This window comes from Cyrtonyx montezumae, unplaced genomic scaffold (assembly GCF_038088225.1).
Source record: "Cyrtonyx montezumae isolate F1298 unplaced genomic scaffold, pur_monq_1.0 scaffold_3, whole genome shotgun sequence".
NCBI lineage: Eukaryota > Metazoa > Chordata > Aves > Galliformes > Odontophoridae > Cyrtonyx > Cyrtonyx montezumae.
In genome coordinates, this window is record NW_027072034.1 from 131502084 (window position 1) to 131523213 (window position 21130).

General features: G+C 38.0%; 1 protein-coding gene across 1 annotated transcript in view; it reads left to right on the top strand.

Moving 5' to 3' along the window:
* NELL2 (neural EGFL like 2) overlaps positions 1 to 17607 on the top strand; it is a 144157-nt gene extending 126550 nt beyond the window's left edge. The window contains exons 16-20 of the mRNA XM_065743436.1: positions 970 to 1110; positions 11183 to 11376; positions 12302 to 12478; positions 14563 to 14787; positions 17474 to 17607. Coding sequence (XP_065599508.1) covers positions 970 to 1110; positions 11183 to 11376; positions 12302 to 12478; positions 14563 to 14787; positions 17474 to 17524 — 788 coding nt within the window. The 3' untranslated portion in view covers positions 17525 to 17607. The remainder of the gene's footprint in view (positions 1 to 969; positions 1111 to 11182; positions 11377 to 12301; positions 12479 to 14562; positions 14788 to 17473) is intronic.
* The last annotated feature ends 3523 nt before the right edge of the window (positions 17608 to 21130 follow it).

The following is a 21130-nucleotide window of genomic DNA, read 5'->3' on the forward strand; positions in this document are numbered from 1 at the left end:
TCCCTGTTTGATTAAATACTCCTGAAATTCCCTGTTATTTAATTCTGAGGCCTAGTCCTAAATATGACTTACTGCTTAACTGAAAACGTTGGAAATGAACATCTGTCAAAGTCTTCTTCTTTGCTAAATATGCGAGCTCAGGTGTCTGAAGGATGCCAGCCTATGGTGGATTTTGGATCTAGCAGGACAAATGCTCATGGCCAAGTATGTCCAGACATCCATTTCACTGTGGGTTGTTACTGTAAAATTTAATCAGTATAAGTTCTTCTTTAAGAGATGAGCATTCCAAAGGAGATATTGGGAGGGGAAGAATGTATTGTGTTTCACATCCAGGATAAGCCTTGGTTTGGAATCCCAGTGAGAGAAAAGACCGCAATGAGCAGTGCCAAGGATCATCAGTGCTGGTGTAAGTCAGTGGGAAGTCCTGCTGACTTAACAGTGGTGTTACTGGGAACATAAACAAGGACAGCAGTAAAGATTTAATATTTTGCAGCCTGTACTCATAGAATCATAGAATCACAGAATTGCTCAGGTTCATTGCTTCAAGATCATTGAGTCCCACCACAACCTAACCCTACTACTTTAACTCTTAACAACCCTCCGCTAAATCACATCCCTGAGCACCACATCCAACAACGGAATTCTTCCTATCTGAAATGGGATCTAATTCCTTTCTTCATACTGTGGACAGTTTACACAGATGATGTATTACTGAGCATATACTGTGATGAAATGAGTTGCTAATATATGAGCATTAAATTGGGATTAGAGGAACTTCAGCCAGCGGAGCCAGCACCATTAGCCAAAACCTGTGGGAGTGATTCACAACACAGCAACAAATAACTAAAAATCTAAGTGGCATCAATCAGAATACTTCTGTGAAGCACCAAAGAATTGCTCTTGCATCAGATGAATATGGCAATTTCCTTTGTGTGAATTTTCTTCTTTTCTGTTTTTCTTTTGAACCAGACATTGATGAATGCTCCGATGGTTTTGTGCAGTGTGACAGCCGTGCTAATTGCATCAATCTGCCAGGGTGGTACCACTGTGAGTGCAGGGATGGCTACCATGACAATGGGATGTTTTCACCAAGTGGAGAATCCTGTGAAGGTCAGTGTCTAAGAAGGGTGGGGTGTTATGACTTGCATTACAGCGGCGTCTGGTACCTCCAGCTGTTGTAAACAAATGTTGTCCTGGATGTTGTATCAATGACAGTTAAACCGTGACCCAAAGAAATTGTAGTCAAAATAAGCATTGTAAGCAAATGGCAAAAGGAAATAAAATATGAATATTCCTAAAACTAGGTGGAAGATTAGTGGCTACTTCTATGACTTGCTAAGATAATATGTAGTCAGGCACAGTGCTTAAAATAGTCTCAGGACCCTACATGTGCTTCTATGCATTAGTGATTTCCCATGGGCTGATAGCATGCACTATGATCTGTCACTCCAGGGTGATCTGTTTATAAGTCAGATTCCGAGACAGAAATGAGCCTCAATCCACACCCTGGTTCTCCTGCTTCATTCCTTGTACACTAAAATAGCATAACATGAAGGTACTTCCTGCTACTAAGGATATTTTTGCAATGCTGACGTCCTTACCCACACTCAGGTCAATCCTGGGGTGCTTCTCCTGTGCAGAGACTAACTCTTCTTAGAGAGCTGCAATTTAAAGAACAGCAAACTGCAATTTGAAGAACAACCTTACAAACTGGGAAGCTCAGTGGACTTGGGAATGGGGCAGGGTTTGGGGTGCAGGGGATTAAAGGGCAACAGTAGATGGGCAGGTTTCATTTGTTTATGGATGATGCTGGGGAGAACAGCAGCTTAGTACACAGCTATTTCCATATGTGGATTTCTTAGTAGGAAAAGCTCTTCCTCTTTCAAAAGCTGCTACTCTTAAATAAGAGAACAGACCAGTCTGTTTTGCCATGGACTACTTAAGGCAAAATTGAGAGTCTTTCTACTTTGTGTCTTTGAATGCTTAAATATTCAGTGCTCAGTGTAAGCTTTCCCATTTTACTGTTTAAACTCACATTGGTGGACTGCATCAGTCCCAAAGGGAAAGAATGGAATTAATTTCAGTAATGCAGACACACAGACAGTTCTCAAGCAGTGAGAATGACCTTTTCAGTATCCCCATCATCAATACTTTATTTCAACACATTTTCACCACAGCTGAAAGTCTGTATTCCCAGGAGGAATCAGCAATTTGAGTCAGCCACTGCTTTCATAAGTCCAACTTTCTTTGTCAAGAACTAGCTAAATGTCAGTGTTAGCTGGCCAGGTGTTAAGACAGGAAGGTGCAAGGACTTTTGGAGAAGCTGTGATCCCTCTGACTGCAACATCACTTGTAGCACAGGAACACTGTGGCTAGGCATTAATGGAAAAGTTCTTAGTAGCCCAAGCTTTATCTTAACATACAGTATAAAATCTGTCTTGTGGGCTGAACATGCTGGTGTTGCATATGGATCATCTTAAGAAATATGAACTAAATAATGAAACTGAAAGTAGGAAGTTTGTAATAGTACCTCTGTTAAGAGGTGTGCAAACAAGCAACAATTAAGCAACAATTTCAACTCAAAGGAAAAGCCAAGAAAGAAAAACTATGCAGATTGCTATATGTATGAGAAGGGACAATTATTTAGCATGCATTTGCGTTTATACAGTTGAAATCTGTGACGTTGTGTCTTAAACAGAAGATAAAACTTGGAGAAATAGCCTTAAATTTAATGCAGTTTCAAAAGCTGAACTTTCAGTAGCAGAGCACAGTAGCATGAAAGCAATCGCTTTCTCCCTCATCAGATCTTTCCACTATGAGATCCCCTTACGTAAAGACAGTGTGTCAACTTTTTATGTCACTTCTCCAGTATCCCCTGTGTTAGAGGTGATTAGACTTGCTGATTGGTGGATGACCTTTCTGACACTCACTGTAACACAGGAATATCCTCCCGGCTCTACTAATCTGATTTCAAACTTTCGTTCTCCACTTGCTGCCTTCAGCTGTATGAGATTCCTGCTGTGCCCAGACCCACTGTCTTCTGTGGCCTTCTAGCTCATGCAAATGCTGCAGCTTGGAGAACTGTAGAAAGAACAGTGCAGAATTGCAGAGAAGAGGAACTGGTTTCACCTTACTTAGTGGAACAAAGAATTTAAGCCTCATGGGCGTTAGGAGATATTCTTTGAGAGCTTGCTGATTCTGCTTTCTAGGCAGAATATGGTGTTTATACAGACTGCATAATAGGCTTGTTGTCTTTGGCTTATGTTCAGTGAATTTTAGTTGCTTTGAAGAAAGTTCCCTCTTTCTCTGGAGAGAAACTTTAAAAGCCAAGGAAGTGTGGGCTCAAATATTTTCTTTCTCGATTGTTCTATACGGTCTGCCTGAAATGTGGGTCTGTCTGTGTTCCCTGGATGCTTGCCAATAATACTATGGTGTTCTGTGTATAGAGTTTTGATCACAGAGTTCTGTGATCAATGTTGGTCACAGTGTTTCCTTCTAAAAAAGCCTCCTGTTTGAAAGTTTCAGATGGAAACATTTCTGTTAGGAGGCATAGGAGCATTTCCTTTAGAATTTTATTTTAGCAGGATATCCAGACTGCAGCTTTCTTTAGGAAATTGCCCAGCAGGACATTCCACTAAAAATTTCTGGCTGGTTTTGGAGTTCTTGGTAGGATTAAACTTTATCAGTGTCTGAAATAACTGTTGCTGAATTGCCTATTTTACACATATATTAAGCTTGGCTACCACTACATCCTTGGCACTACTTAGAATATTGAGTATTTTGACTAATGCTGTACTTGAATGTAGAAATTTATAATCCTATTTCATTTGGTACCTGCGGGCAACAGAAGAGCTGGAGATTCCTTTGCTATTAGTTTCACTTCATGTTATACTCCTGGGTAGACCTGCAGTCTCATTACCAATTACTGGGAGAAGTGATGGGAAATGCAGATGTAGGGCTTCAAACTCTTAGGAGCATTTGCTGCTTTTTCCTTGGAAATACAATTATGTTATATATTACCTTATTTCCAGAAAAGTGGTGAAAGATCAGCTGCTTAGCCTTTGAGAATTGCATGGGTTTGGGAGGTCTTAAATTGTACATATATATGTAAATATAGCATTCAGCATGGTATATTACCTAGTGCCCTCCTCCTCACCCCCCTGCAGCTTTTCTTTATAGTTTCTTTACTCTGTCATACTGATGATCTGAAAGTTGTCTCTCATGTACCATTTCATAAAAGAGAATATTGCAGCCTCAAGCTTCATTGCATTCAACAGCTGGAACCACTGAGAGCAAAATTCTAAAATAAGAATATTTAGGCCTAGTTAACATTTGCTCTACAGTTCTGTGTAAGATCCTTATTCCTTTGAATTTGTACCTGGCAATGCCTAAAAGCTTCCAAGATCAGCTAAAGAGGGTGTATTGGTTTGGTACCAAAAGTAGTGCAGGTTATACCTCATCAACTGTTGTACATTTTGTATAATTCCATGTCAGAAGAGTAGCTCACCTAATTAATGAGCTCCCATTGGACTTGCCAAGAGTATCTGGCAGGTACCAGCTGTTGATACAGAATGTGAGAGCAAAATATCTTCACTCTGAGCGGGTATCAAATCCTTTAAATGAGAGAGGGGCAAGTTAATGGATTGAAAAGTATTAATCTGGAATGTCTCAGCCAGTTAAAAAAATGTCTTTTTTTGTTGCAAGGATTTATCTGTAGGTAAACCTGCAGATGAGGATTTCTGTTTTGAAATGTCTTGTTATGTTCTTTAGTACCACTGCTATCTTACTTTCACTGTGACAGCACATACTGCCTGTCTGCACGGAGGGCTAAAGCTCCCCATGGAGATTTTCCCTCAACACAGAATAATGAGGTTTGGAGGCACACTACAGGCTTCAGGATGCTCCCCATTCTTCATCGATCAGCAAAATCCAAAATGGTCACTTGGATTTGGGAGGCAGAGCAATTGCTGACTTTTGAGATGTCTGAATTTATCTCACAGTAGATCCACTATATTAACTAATGCACGAGATTTGTGTTTGAAAAACCACTGTCAGTTTAGAGACCACTCCTAGATTTTTCTACAGTTGTCATGTTTAGCAGAAGCTATATTATTGATAGTTCTTAGAGAACTAAGAGACGGGAAATAAAGACAGGAGACAGGAAATAAAGAATCACTTCAGCAGGAAATCTTACTAGCACTCACAAATCAAGAAAATCCTTTTGTCTCTCTTCACTGTTACAGAATGTCAGCTATTAAAACTACAGAGAGAATTTCTTTCCTCCCACCTCAAGTAGAACACAAGGCATTGATGCTTCATTTTGGTTTTGGGAACACAAATATAAGTAAAGGGAAGGCAGATCTGGAGATGCACAAGTATTTAAATATTCTGGAGTGTGGGCACAGTATGAAATTGGCAGAATTTCTGAAGTTTTGTTGGAGAACTAATAAAACAGAAGTCTGACCAGTACATTTTATGAGATAGTGATTTGAATGTGTTTACTGTATCAGGAAACAACATTTCTGTGAAGCTGGTTTATCCAGCATCTGAATTCTCAGCTCTTCATCTTCCACATCTGCTAAGCTCTCTGGCAGCTGGCTTGCATGAAGTTACACATAAATTATTCATAATTCACTTGCTCTTTGAAGAATGGTTGCATCAGTTAATAAATTTATTTTAGATAGACAAGAAAAGAAGCCAGACCTTCTGCTCAGAAAAGCTTTGGTTCTTTTTGCCTTAAGCAAAAAGTATCCGGGTATCCTTGTTTCCTCCCAGAGCTAAAGTAACTGAGTCTCTTTCAGAGCAAAGAAACTGCCCACCATCCCAGCCCACCTTCCAACAGTGTATTTCCAGTGATCAAGATGTTCATCTTCACTTTATATACATAAGACTAACTGATAACAGAGTGATTCTGCTGTGAAGCTATATCTGGGGAAATCATTCTTTGGTTTTATGCATTTAAGTCTGGAGAACTCATCTGAGGGGGAAAAGCTGCAGCTTTCCAGCAGTTACATCAGAGCATGTCTCTGAACCTCTATCACTACCTAGCAAAGTATAGAGGTTTTTTTTTTTCCTTATAATAGTGCCTTGTTCTTGTTCCTTGTGAGTTTATTGTAGATTTTCTTATCTGTTGTTATCAGTATTACATTTGGATTTCTTCTTCCCCAAAAGAGTATTGTGCTGCCATTTTCCATAGTAGCTTCAAGATCACTTTCCATCATAGATATGAAAGATTGATTTGACTTTTGAAAGGGTATTTCCCCATGTGTCTTACAACTGATTTCATCAACTGAATTTCTTATTATCACTTACTCAATCGCTATCAAGAAATCAAGAAATTCACTGACACTTTTTTTCCGATACTTTGTTAACAACATTTTTCATCTCAGTATTCACTCATAGCTCCACATGACTTTTAAGTATATTGGGCAGCACATGTTCTGGTGCACATTCTTTGTGAACTTTCAAGGGACACAGAATCACAGAATTTTAGGGGCTGGAAGGGACCTCTAGAGATCATCCTCTCATTTATGACAACTTGACCATTTATTGTTGCAATTTATTACTAATTAACCCACTATAAATCTGTGATTGGCTGATCCCTTCTCTTCCAAGGAAGACAGTTCTTTTAGGAGTATACAAAAGAGCTCAGCAAAAGTTTTCAAATAAAAGTAGTACATTATTTTACTATATAAAAATAATATATATTGTATTATTATATAGTAGTGGTACATTATTTATACAACTACATCCTTCCTTGAAGCCTTAGTATGGTATAACCAGTATATACATCTCTAAGCAATCTCTTTTTTTTTTTTTATCAGAAAACATTTACTAAATCTTAACTTTAAAACTTCATCAGTCCTCTTTTGATACTAAGTATTACAACAGAGAATTTATCTGTTTTTTTAAATTCCTTTAAGGATTTTGAACTTGGGCACATTGTAGTTGTCAACACAGAGTAGCTGATCAGTACTGGCATTTTGAATCAGAATCTGCACACTGCTCATGGCCAAGTCATATACTGCTTTTTCCTTGATAGATTCTAAGATTTTTTGTTCTAAGCAACATCTGCAAATCTGTTAAGTACAATCATGGGTCACAGCATGATGGGAAAAGTGAGAATTCTGTTTTCATAGACTTTTCTGCCCTCACCCTCACTCAGATATTTCAAATGGAGTTAAGTCATTCCAGTTACTGTCACCATTTTCTATAGCTTTTGTCCAGTATTTTAACTGTTTTGACATTAAATTCCTTGTTATACAATTAATTTCTAGCTTTCTTTAATGTAGGAGGGTGGCTCTTTAATTAAGACCTTCCATTTTATTATGTTGGCCCACTCCATCAGAGGCGTTTGTTGGTGATATGGCAGTAAAGGCTGAACCTTCCCACCAATATTCCATTCCATTTTGCTGCCATGTGACAGATGGCAGCAAAGGGGCAGTCTGACAAAACGACATCTGAAGCGTGGATGAACCAGAGGTGTGTCACTGAATTGCTCCATGTGGAAAAAATGGCACCCATTGCCATCCATCAACACTAGCTGAATGTTTATGGAGATCAAACACTGTATGTGTGCACAGTGAGATAATGGGTGGTGCACTCCAGCAGTGGTGACAGCAACAGTGGTGCACCTTCTGTGGCTCAGATTTTTAAAAATACAGGATGCAGGCTGTTGTTCACTGCTGGCCAAAATGTGTAGCTAACAGTGGTCATTATGTTGAGAAACAGCGTTTTGTAGCGGAAAATTTGATTTATCGAAGATCATCTTTATACTCTTTGTATCTTTTATTGTTTCCATGGAAATAAATAGGAGGCATTACTTTCAGAGCAACCTACATATATCATTATTTCTCCACCCATGAAAGCCTTTTGTCTTGTTAAGTTGTACTCAGGGAAACCTTTAAAAATGTTCCAGATCAATGCTGCTGCAAAGTAGAAAAATAAGATCTAGTCCTCAATTCAGCACTGGATAGCTAGTTATATTTTTTGTTTTCTGTTCTGAGTCAAACCAGCAAGTCTTTTGAGATTAAATTTTCTAATGCTGTAGCAAACAAGCTGCTGGATTCCTAAGCAGTGTGTTGTAAATAGCCTGAAGTGAGTTGTATGTTTCTTTGAAAAATAAAATAAAATAAAAGCCAAAAAGAAACACCAACACAATATATGACAGATAATAGCATACTCTGTAGCTGGTTTGCAGAAAAGCAAGCAATCTGTAGTTCTTTTGCTACCCTTTCAGACACAAAAGATGCAAGAGCCAGCATACCCTATTCATATGGCTGTGGAATTTAAAAAGGCAGTTACTGCTGTAAATAGGATGTCAGTAGCATCACTCACCATCCACTGTCAATTCAGATTTAAAAAGCTGGACAAAGTTTTACTTGGTATGGATGCTTTGTGTGTGTTTTGTCCTTTGCAGATACTAACTGAAGTTCAATGTGGGCAAATAAAGCAGATGAGAATTTCATGCATGCATGTTTGTGTTTCTCTTGTTGTGCTGTGAACACATTGCTGTTCTTGATTAGGTTAGAATGAAAACTGAAATAGCTTTGGCTTTGACCTGGGGTATTTTGATAGTAGCATCCAGAACATGCATTTTCATGAATCAAGTGACAAAAAACAACCCGCTCTTAAATATCAGTCAGTTGTTTTCCTTAACAGTGCACTAACCATTTTCATGTTGAAAAATTAACCTCATAAACCTTTTCCTCATGGGTAGGTGGTGAAAGAAACTTGGACAGAAGTGCCAAATGCAGACACAGTGTTTATAGGGAATCTGTTTGTTGTTTAAAGGGAAATGATTTATTTACATGACAACCGAACTTCCTCCAAGTGTCTCACTTAAATATGGCTGCTTTCAGTTAAGGTCCAGATTGGTGAGTAGTGACATTATTCACTTATGACAGTTGCTATGTGAAAGTTTTGTAGAAGACTGTTTTAAGCAAATGAACCCAAGCGCCTGAAAGTGATTTATTAAAAGGGGCTTCAATGATTAAGGGAATCCCACTATTAATCGTTACATTTAAATGGGATTTATGTTTGTTCTTTTCACTGAATATCTTAAAATCAGTTAGAATGAGTGCGTGGAAATAGACTTACAGAAATGTTAATTTTCAGTTGCCAAATTTAAGAGAAAAAAGAGGAAGGAAAGGACAGTTCTATCCTTGCACGCTGGCTAGACCAACATCACTCAAACCATTCTTTTTAGCTACTTGTCTAAAAACATTCTAGGCTGGAGAATGCACAGCCTCCACACAACCATCTGTTCAGCTAATTCTGTATCCTTGCTGTTAGGATGGGTTTTCCTGTTTGACTACCTGTGACATTTCAGCTCTGCAGGTCCATTTCATGCACACAGCCACACTCAATTAGTTTGATGAACCTGGTTGTATTCTGCCCTACTGAGGTAATAGCTGACTCCATAAGAATCAGAAGACACTGAGGTAGGAGATGTGGAGAACTGAGATGATTTGCCTATTCTGGGTAAATTTGATATGTAAATGAGGGCACCATAAGCTGCAATGTGTGGAATGTAACTTCCAAAATCTGCTAACAGCATAAATTTGAGTATTCTCACTAGTTTTATAACTTTTTTGCTTTCCTTTTAACAACATCTGTGGCAGTGGATTTCATAGTTTGTTTACATACAGTATGGAAAAATTATTTCCTTTTATCAGACTAGAATTTGTTGTCTTCCTCTTTCATCTACTGTCCCCTTTCTTGTCCATTCAATTATATAAAGAACAAAAGCACTCAATATATATTCTCTGTAGTATTCATTATTTTTTTGGTTATATACATCTTCTCTTGCTGATACGCTTTCAGAGATGAACAATCAATTTCTTTTTAGTTCTTCTCAAATGAGATTTTCCTCGCCCTTCCCAGAAGCCTGAGTGATTTTCCAAAACAGTTCTTTGAGATGCACGGTTATTACACAGTGTATTTAAAGGAAACCCACAATGCTGCTTATTTATACAACAGAATTCTAATATTTTCCCTGCTGTTTTTCATCTCAGTTCATATTCATGTTAGTGACTTGTTTACTTTTGTTTGACAGCACCCTCACACAGAATTGAAATAAGTGAGTTATTTTTCTTTAAACTAAATGTACTTGAGGTGAACTGTAGGTTTCATTTCCATTCTTGAACCCAAAGCTGAGCATTGTATTAAGTTTCTATGCTGATGCTGAAAGATGTATGAGTGATCATATTGCTTATTTTCTCTTTTGCTGGTTTGTTAGACAGCTAAATATCCCAATACTACTTTTTAATGAACTTCAATTAAGAGCTTGAGCCAAACTGTTGTGTAATTTTATATGGAGTAGAACTCTCTGCGCTGATACTTTCACTTGCCATAGATCTTTAATCTTCTAGTTTTTCCACATTTTATTACATACAGCATTTTACCTCATGATTTTTCAAAGCTAACTTCTTTTTTCGGGTAGTGTACATTCATATGAACAGCTGAAAAAAATCAGTAAAAGCTATTGAAGTTAAGGCAGTTTGTGCTGCCAGTTAGCCCATGCAAAATAACTTTGTACATTGATGAACTAAGCCTTTAAAGATGCTCTTGAACTCTTTATGATATGCCTGTTTTGAAGTCATTTACCTTTAATCATTGGAGGCATTCCTATATATTTTTTTTATTTTATGTGTTAGACAGAAGGGCTACAGATGTCTTTGGAACTTGAATATAGCATTCTAGCTTGAACACTCTACTTAAATGGACACACAGGTCAGATGTTGCCTTTCACATTAACTTCTTAGCAAGTTCACACAAATGTGCTAGACAAAGCCAGCAAAAGTTTGGGAAATAGGTTTCTGCAGCTTTACTTGTTTGATTGAAAATGTCTGATTGAATGGTTGCCACAAACTACTGCTCTTTAGGGAGCTGCATGTTATTTTTGTTCTTGTCTTTCCTGTGGTTTCCTTATTCTAGCAACCTTACTTAATGTTCATTTGAGAAGATATATAAGAAGACTCCAAATATGATGTTGCTAGAGTTGATGTGACTTTAAAAATATTTTTATAAACTTCCAAGTTATTTTTTCCTGTTCTGGTGAAGTGCAAATTAATTTTCAGCTGAAGGATTTAATGACCATGAATCATTTGTATTGGCTGCCACAGGAACATTTTTGTTAATTGAATGCGGTCTAAAGGTATTACATGGCATGTTTTTGCAGACATTGATGAATGTGCAACTGGAAGGCATAGCTGTGCCAATGACACTGTTTGCTTTAATTTGGATGGTGGGTATGACTGTCGGTGTCCACATGGCAAGAACTGCACAGGAGACTGTATCCATGAAGATAAAATCAAGCACAATGGTCAGATTTGGGTGCTGGAGAACGACAGATGCTCTGTCTGCTCATGCCAGGTCAGTTGAAAAAAAAAACCCACAAACAACTGCCACTGCAAAAATGGTGGAACGGATGATGGGAAAAATAATATGATTCAAGTGATATTACTGCTTTAGGTGCCTTTTCATTTGTGTATGTGGTGCTTCACAAAAATTGAGTTTTTTAGGGCTCTGGGGAGAGCTTCTCCCTCCAACCTTCATGAACAGAGTTTCCATGAAGTTTCTCATATAATACTGGCAGTATGGGGAAGAGTACTTTTTTGTTAGCAGAGATGCTGCCTTCCTTTTCTGGATGGGAGTAATGTCATTTTCATGTAAAGAAATTATCCAGACACATACTGGTGTTGATGACTGACACCACTATCTCCAGCTGATGGTCATAAATACAGGTCAATTCTGCCTCTGCTTACCTTTCTCAGATGTTTGTTTTAGGAAGCCCACAAACTAAATGAAAATGAAGACTGAAGAGACCATATGTTGCTGAAAAAATCCTGAGCATTTCAGAAACTCAGTTTTCATTGGCATGTATTTTATTTTTCACTAGCTGTCATCAACTTTATGTGAATAATTATAAAAGAGAAGGAAGTGATCTAGAAGTTTAGTGGAAGAGTCAAGCCATGCCCATACAAAAATGATAAAACTCTATGTAATCCATTAAAATTTGACCCTTGGTAAAGACACGCTTGCATTTCACCACCTTAGGCTGTAATTGTCTGAAGGTTGGTTGTATGAAGGATTTATATAAGACAACAGGGGAAGTTTATGGTAGTTATTAAGTGCTTTGTGGTTTCTAACTTGGAATTGTATTTCAGCAAAGGTATAGTGGAAAAATGCATGAGCTGGTAATGGTTTACAGTCATGCTAACAAATCAAATTTTGGTGCAAGAATTGTAGGAGTCAAGCAGATTTCTGCCATCACTCTATATCTGTCTTCCAACTACAGAATGGATATGTGATGTGCCGGCGAATGGTCTGTGACTGTGAAAATCCCACTGTTGATCTATTTTGCTGTCCTGAATGCGACCCAAGGCTCAGCAGTCAGTGTTTACATCAGAGTGGGGAGCTTTCCTACAACAGTGGTGACTCCTGGATACAAAACTGTCAGCAGTGTCGCTGCTTGGTAAGGCTCCTGATTACAGCAGAATAAGCAGGAGGAAAAAAAAAGACATCAGATATGCTAATCTCTGAATATTCATTTTCATATATTAACATCCATTTAGCTCCCTCTGGAGTATGTGTATGATCAAAATCTGACTTTCATGGATACTTATCAATATTTTCAAGTTCCAGCCAAAAATGTATTTAGACATAACAGACATAATATAAATTATTTAATCATGAAGATTGTTTTAGCAAAGAGTGGAGGTCATTTGAGTATGGCACTCATACAGTAACACTCATGTTTTCACTCATTCAGAGACTGTTGAGGCTGTGTAAATGTGTTCAAAATATGTATTTATTATCACAGTTGATAATTTCAAAGGTGTTGATAGCCTAAAACATGTTTATTCACTCAGACATCTCCAGTAACAGATAAATTAATAAGACTTGATGCATTCTTCATATTAATGAAATAAGATTTGAAAAAAAAAATAAATCTTTTGAAGCTTGTGATCTTTTTCCTGGGCAGGTATCTCAGAGTCTTAGCAAACCTGTGCTACATAATGGTGCTCAGGAAATTTCCACAACAGGAAAAATGCCAAGATAAAAGCAACTAGATTTTATCACTGGTTATCTCCAAATGTAAAGCCTAGTTCAGCTTTCCCTTGTCAGGGTACCATGAACAACCAGAACCAATTTCTATAGACACTGCTTTTGGTGTTGCCACTGCTAAAATCCAATGAAATAGATTCCCAGGTGTTTAATTAAAAGTCTTAGAAATGAAACGAAGAAAACCCAATGGTTTGGGATCTCAAAAGATGTCTCTTTATTCAACATGCTGCTTCTGTAACTAAAGCCTATATTCTTTCTGTTGCCACAGTGGTTTTTAAGTGACAGTGTGTTGTCCACTCCTTGTACTGTCCGTCACTACAAAAAAATAAATCAAAATATCAAGATCAGTAACTGGTTTTAAGATTGCTTTCATTTTTTCTATCATGTGATTCAAAGAGAGAGGAAAATTGATCCAGATGAGAATTCTGTAGAATAACTTCAACAATAGTTTCTGCAACAAGAGATGTAAAATTGAAGCTATGGCAAACCTCTGGGGATTTTTTACAGCTATTGTTCTGGTATTGAACTTCTAATCCTCAAAGCATTGTGTTCAGTTTTGTGAATACACTTCTTTCCTTGGGAGAAGTGCTATTCTCTTCATCCCCCCTCAAATCTTGACACTCTTTGTCTGCTAGCATTGGGATGAATAAGGTGCAGGTCAGAGATAGATCTGCTCCAGAGCAAACCAACATTAATGACATCAATGAACTGTTCCCTTTGACTGATAGATCTGAAACTTTGGCCCTTCTCCAGAACTGAATGAAAATTCACCCACCAAGTGAATGATCAGACATCTTAAGGTCTGTGTACAATAGGTGAGGTGTACAATAACTTCCACTAACAACATGCTGGCCCCAAGCAAGTCTCTGTTTTGTCTTTTTCACACTCTGTACCGAACTCATCATGCAACATGCAGAAAGCATGATTAAGTTTGGGAACCAGGTAATCATAACCTCCAAAGTGGATAGTAGATGAGTGGAGGTCTTCTCATTGAGAATCTTGTGATGTTCCCTGCTAAACTGGGTTGCTGGAAGCTCAACACCATTAGTCAAGCCAGTGGAACTAATAAGATCTAACCTTACCCTAAGCTGAACATTTGAGGGGTTATACTGGAATCTAACAATCTCAACAGAAGTAAGAACTGAAGAAGTGGAGATTTCAAAGCACTTCTATAGTGTAGACCTGTTATGGTTTCTGTCTCTCACTGAAGTGGGACATCAGAAGGACAGGTCCATATTCTGTATTTCACAAGGCCTATGGAGAAGTTTTGGCAGAAGCTTGATGCAGAGTATATTGAGTTAAATCTAATGGACTTCCCCAGTAGCAAGCAGAGAAAGCAACCACTTGCTTTGTCTCCCACATGCAATAAATGCTAGTAGGACCAGACAGAAGAAACTAGCCAGCAAGCAAACATAATGTTGAATCAGAGAAATGGGCAGTGTAGCAAAACAACAGCTAATAACCTCTTATTCTCATAATATTTTTAAACAGCAAGGAGAGGTTGACTGTTGGCCCTTGCCGTGCCCGGAGGTAGACTGTGAGTTCAGTGTCCTCCCTGAGAATGAGTGCTGCCCGCGCTGTGTTGCTGACCCCTGCCAAGCAGACACCATCCGCAATGACATCACTAAAACCTGCCTGGATGAAACCAATGTTGTTCGTTTCACTGGATCTTCTTGGATTAAGCATGGCACGGAGTGCACACTCTGCCAGTGCAAGGTAAGGAGCAAAGAACTTAGGCTGAGATGCTGCTTTCCCAGCTTGTTCTGTGCACATAAATATTAATGCATTCGGTTCAGTTAGTTGGTATCTGCACTTGTTTAAAAGCAGAGGAGATTACAGTAAAAGCATTCAGTTTTGTTAACTTCACCCTTCCATGTGCCAGAACGATGGTTTAATGTGCTAGCAAGTCAGATGCAGAACAACCTATGCCGCAGTAGGCTGCGTACAAGTTTGGCTTGTTTTTTCCACCACCAAAGCTCAGTTCAAGTTTTATTGCAGTTCTTACTGTACTATGCTATCTGGGAAATAATATATAAAGAAACAAAATTGTATGTAAGGTTAGACTTCAAGAAATGCATTCTGTGTGATATTATGGAGTTATCAGAATGTTTTGATTTGTTCTTTGAGAATAAGAATCGGTTTTAGAATAATTGGACTAGTCACACAGTTCTACTACTTTCTTGCTTTAAAATTAGTAATAGGAATCAACATGATGTAGAGAATATTTAGTAGTTTCTGTAGTCAAAGGAAACCACTGAGGAAAAATATTTTAAGGCTCTGGGCTGATGTGAACTAAAGCTGTGAGAGAAGAAGAGGTTAAAATCATCTTTTTCTCATTAAAAATAGACCCTGTATGGTAAATAGTACCAATAGTGACAAATGAAAAAGAATGATAATTTTTACTGAAATTCATCAAGACCTTTATCCTATATCCTCTCCAAGGAAGAGACTTCCCAGACTCTAGTACATGGTACCATTAAGTACTTAGAAAGTTACCCACAAAAATAATTTGACTTCAACACCTCCTTCTAGAAGAGGTGTGGGGTAACTGATTATGGAGCAGAAGGTGTCGAGCAACACCTTCCTCCACTACTTTCCTGACATTATGTGGCATGAAACTGAAGTTGCTATTGTTGAGACACAGTTCTTTTACCATGGAAGTAGTATGTGCCAAGTGAGAACATTTGGGCATTTATCTTAATGTCAGAACGGGTGGGTGGTTAGGAGAAAGTGCTGTGATCTGACAGTGGCTAATGGTTAGAAAGCCAGATGCTACTCAAAGGATGCTGAAACAGGCTTATGTGCACAAACCCATTAGTGAGAACTGCAGCTGGTGGAATGCAGCGACTCCAGTGCTAGGAGATACTTCTGGAGGAATAAAATGTAGAAAATAAATAAATAGATAGATAAAGATGGAATGAGATATTGTAATCCTGTAACCTACCAGTTTGGGTTTGGGTGGCTTTCTGAGGTTTTAGCACCTCATTTTCCCTATCTGTAAAACAAAATATTACGCATGATTCTTCTGTAAAACACAGTTAAGATTAAGTGCTAGGAAATGCATTCTCATTGTAGCACTAGTCAATGTCAGCACAGAAATGACATACCAGTTCAAGGGGTGGGCACCAATGTGTTGTTCCCCTCTGCCCATTACTCTGAGTCCCAGCAAAGACTGAATCTTTAAACATAGACTAATTTCTATTCAGTGTAAACACATAGATAGACTAATAAAATATATTGCTGCATTATGAATATGTAGAAAATGTTAACATTTACTCTGCCAAACCCTTAGATTTAAAACAGCTCGGGCAAGAATCTACTTAACAATGATGATACAGCACTTTGACCTTCTCTGTTCAGAGCAATTGTCTTTTTGAAAATCACTATCTATTTGTATTGGCAGCATTTTCATATTGTAGTTCTGCATGCAAGATCCTCTCTCTTCCAGATCAGGTTAATGGTATACCCAATTTGTATAGTTTTCTCGTTTGCCCTGTGTCCCCTCATTCTTTTCTTGCAGAGAATTACACTGAAGGTCAAAGCTCGAGGCTAAGCCTCTCTAACCAAGCTATAGCAAAATAGGTTTACACAAATCCTTTAAGAATTCAGAAAGCCTGGCATCAGCTAAAGCAGAATTAGCCACAAAAACATTTCAAATCACAAGAAGGTGAACATTAGGATTGTCTAACCTTCTGTAACAGGAGAAAGAAAACATTTGAATGAATCAGACCTTAGTCTTTAATTAGTCCTGGCAGTTTAGTCAACTAAATATATCTGGAACAATTTGAAAATAATGTGGATTTTATTTGCACTGTAAGACTCAATTGAAGAAAAGAAGTAGCAAAAATGTAGAAAAAAAAAAAGTTCATAGCTTAATCATGTCCATAGGTAATAGGTTCCCTTAATTTCAGATATTCTTAGAAAAATGTCCAGGCTATCAGGGAAAACTTTATGGATTAGTATTTGCTGGTGTTGCAGCCAGGAAGAATTAACTTGAAACATTCAATGCTAAATAAAACCCTGCGTGCCTTCTGTCTAATCTAAATAAAACTCCCTGCTGCCCTTTCTTGTTCAGCAGCTTTGTTACTTGGGCAAATGCCTGATACCTTTATGTCAGGAGCATTTCTTCCGCTGACCTTACCTCCTTTCAGCTTGACTGTTGTAGCACTGGGATATAGAACACAGAAAACCAAGCAATTAAAGAATCATCGTAGCCTATTCCCTTAGACATTGGAAGGACATGACAACAATTTCATAAACATAATCATAATTTGTACTCATCTGTGTTTTACAAAACTACACTTTAAAATGTGATACGAGTGTTCAAATGGCTGCAATTGTTAAACTGACTGAGTTTATACAAGATGCTAATTCTTTCAGTTCTCATTGTTCTTCCTTTTAGAATGGCCACGTCTGTTGCTCAGTGGATCCACAGTGCCTTCAGGAACTGTGATACCAACAACCATCTCTCACAAGCAGTTTCTGGGTAAAGAATTTTCTGTCACAAAAAAAAAAAAAGAAAAAGAAAAAGAAAAAGACCATTAGACCAAAAATTGTACAAAATTAAAACTCAAATTGACTTATTCTTGTCCATTTAAAGTGCAGAAATGTGACGAATTCAGATTTTTTAATCAGAATGAAATTTATGGGACTCAAGACGAGCTCAGATGTGTAAACCTTTGAATGAGGTCAGACCCAGATGTTCTGGCTATTTGTCTGTCTGACTTCATGCTGCAGGATATTAGGTTAGTATAAAGTGATACGTTGCATTGCTATATATAATGATGTCAAGATCCAAAGTCAGCCAGGAGCTCTTGCAGGGTCTTCCAAAGCTTTGAGAGTTCAACACTTGACCAGATGCGGAGATTTTTACCTAAGCATATTTGGTTCTTCACAAATGTCTTTGAATGTTCACTGCAGAATATAGCAGGTGTATGAGTAAAAGGATGAAGCCTTCAGGAGAACGTAGCTAAGATGTGGTTTGTACAGTATATGCGCTGAAAAAAAAAAAAAGATACAAGCTGTTGTAAAAACAAACAACCAAAAAAATAAAAAACACAGAAAAAAAATCCTAAAAACTAAAACCGTAATGCACAGGCATGGCTTCTTAATGTTTTCTGATGGAAAAGTCATCAATATTTCCTTGTTTTACCGCACTTACTATTATTTCTTGATTGAATTTGTTCAGTATAAGCTCGTTATTGTGCAAATTTAAATAAATATTTCTCTTACCTTAAGTTTCTATTTGTGTCCTCTTTCTTTTTCAAGGGTATCATTTTTTTTCATGCATGTTGTTCTTTTCAGTCCTTTTGTCAGCATGCCTAGGCAGCTGGGCAATGCATGTAGAGAGGAGTGAAGGAGTTAGAGAGGAGCGTGTGGGAATTTCTGCCCAGTACAATCCTATGCCTGTCATTTCTTATCTCTATTATTAACTTCATGCATGTGAGTCATTGCAGTGGACTGAACAGAACAATTCACATGCCCAAAGATCAGATTCTACATGCCAGTGAGATACTGCCACCCAGAGTGGGTACAGACCTTTTGTGTGTGACTTACATCAGTTAAAGGGGATGCTCTCTAGATTTTTGCTCTCTCCAGCTGCCGTAGGCAGGTTTGTTTCTCCATAAGCTCCACAGCTGGGATTCAGTTGTTTGTGTAAAGTATCTTAATACGTGGGGATCACTTCAATATGCAAGCTCCATTTTCATTACTGCACTTTTGGGACAATAAATAAAAGAGGCTACATGACCAAAGCTGGGAGAGACATAAAGAATAAAGCAGTGCTTAGAAATTAAGGACTGAAAAGGATGAATACATAAGGATTTCATCACAAAGTGTGGAAACAAAACAGAAAAAGAGGAAATGCCTCAGATGGCACCATCCTTTTAAACTGCTTGAGCATTCACATTCTTTTCAATGTGCCTTTCTTGTCTTTAGCATTTATTTTACCTTCTGTTGTTACAGGACAAACTTCCCTCACATACTGAGATTGTGAGGAAAATCCATGTACTTATTTTTAAGAAAACTGTATTATTTTCCCTCAACCAGATGTTATCTTGTAGTGTTTCATATACATAAGGAGATGAAAGGAATGCCATGCAACTTCATGTACCTAACATCTGTTCATTGCAGGGAGTTGGACTAGATGACGTTTAAGGGTCTCTTCCAACTCAAACAATTATGTGATTCTAGTATTTCTTTGAGTCCTGGTGTGTGTCAAGTACTGCACATTTCTGAAGCATATGGAAAATTCTAGCCTACTGGATGCAAACAGTACAAACAAACCCAAGATGCTTAAAATCTGGAGAAATCCTGCAAAATCTGAGTGACGGCTTACATTAAAACTATGAAGATTTTTCCTATCAAACAAACCTTCTTCCTCACTCTGTCCATAAATAACAGGCACTCAAGGGATTTACTGTTTTGTCCAGTCCCTGGCAGGCTGCAATCAATGTTTCTTAAGAAGAGTGTAAGGAGCTCCTTGAAAAGGAGGCTGCTTTCTGTGCAGTTTTCTTGCCTGCTAGCAATTGTTCAGAGGTCATGTTCTGCCCTCAGCCACAGAGGTACATTTCCCGTTGATTTCAGTTGCAGCTGCATGCCGACTTCTGAGAGAAGGTTTAACAGACGGCGCTACTGTTTAGAAATTGCGCTTCGCTTTCATTAAAGAAAAGGAATAAAATAGGTTCAGGAAATACATGAAAGCCAGATATATGGTTCTGAAAGACACGAAATAGACTGAACATTTTTCAAGCACAAAATCCTTGTGTACTGTTGCATGTTGTAAAAAGCACTGACTGAAACCAGTGGAGCGGGCAGAGGGAAGGGCAGACATCCACAGCACAGCTGTGAGCATCCGCATTTTGGGACTGGGAGAAGATAAGTTATGGGTGAAGCAAGTATGCCTGCTCTTGCTTTGGTTTAGTGCATTCCCTGCCATTGAATCTAGATCTGTAACAGATATGAGTCACTCCCTGGAAGGCACAATAAAATTGGTTACTTAATCCCAGCATTAATTAAAAGCTAAAAATATGGATAGATGGAAAATAGACATCTCTTTCCTTTTGTTGCCTACCATGACCTGAGAACTTTGTGCTAGTGCAGGTTTACCAAGTGTCATGCGATATAAAAAGAAACAGGCTTGAAAGTCAAGGATTGAAACATAACATAATAACTAAATCTTGAATCATGTCCTTGGAGATACAGTCAGTGCCACATGTATGTGAACAGCAGAAATTAGCCTGCTGAACAAAGCTGGAAATCCCTGCTGAACAAAAAATGGAAATAGAGTGTGTGAATATCGTCTAATTTATCAGTGTTCAAGGTTACTAATCAGTTGGGAGTTCTTCTAAAGGTCAACAAAGTCCAATGAGACATCTCAGTGACCTTCACTGTCATCCACTTTCACCCCCCCTTTCCCCATTTCCCTCCTGTTCAGTCAAGCCACTAATTAGTAGCACATTTTTTATTTTCTTTCAAAAATACATCTAAGAATTATTAAAAAATTAAGTCTAATTTCAAGGCCTACATGTCCACCAGACAATATAGTCCATAAAATATATATATATATATATATATATATATATATATTCTATTTCTATATTTCTGAACAATGCAGGTACATTGTGTTCTTTTAGTGGCTTTTCATTATCGATGCACTGTTTGCTGTACTAGAATTCAATAACTTCCATAAAGGAATTGTCACCTCACTGCAGAGTAATTGCCCTAAGTTAATTGACTTACAGATACGAAGGCAGAAATGTCTTCAGTTACAATGCTGAATTCAATGCTGCAGTGAAACAGGCTGACATAAAGCAGTAGTGTTAGTAAACTGTAGAAAAGGAAGCTAACTGTGCTGTTGCCCATGTCCAGCACTTACAATTTCGTTGTGGGCAAGAACAGAGGGTTGGTTGCCTCAAGCCTCCTTATGGTTTAGCATGCCTTTGCCTGCTGTGAGAGCTCCATCTTTTCCAGCTCAGCTGGTGGAATATGGCCATTAAGCCATAGCTAAAATGCATTGCCTTTTTCTAGGGTGTAGAGAAGTGAATATTTACTCAAGGAG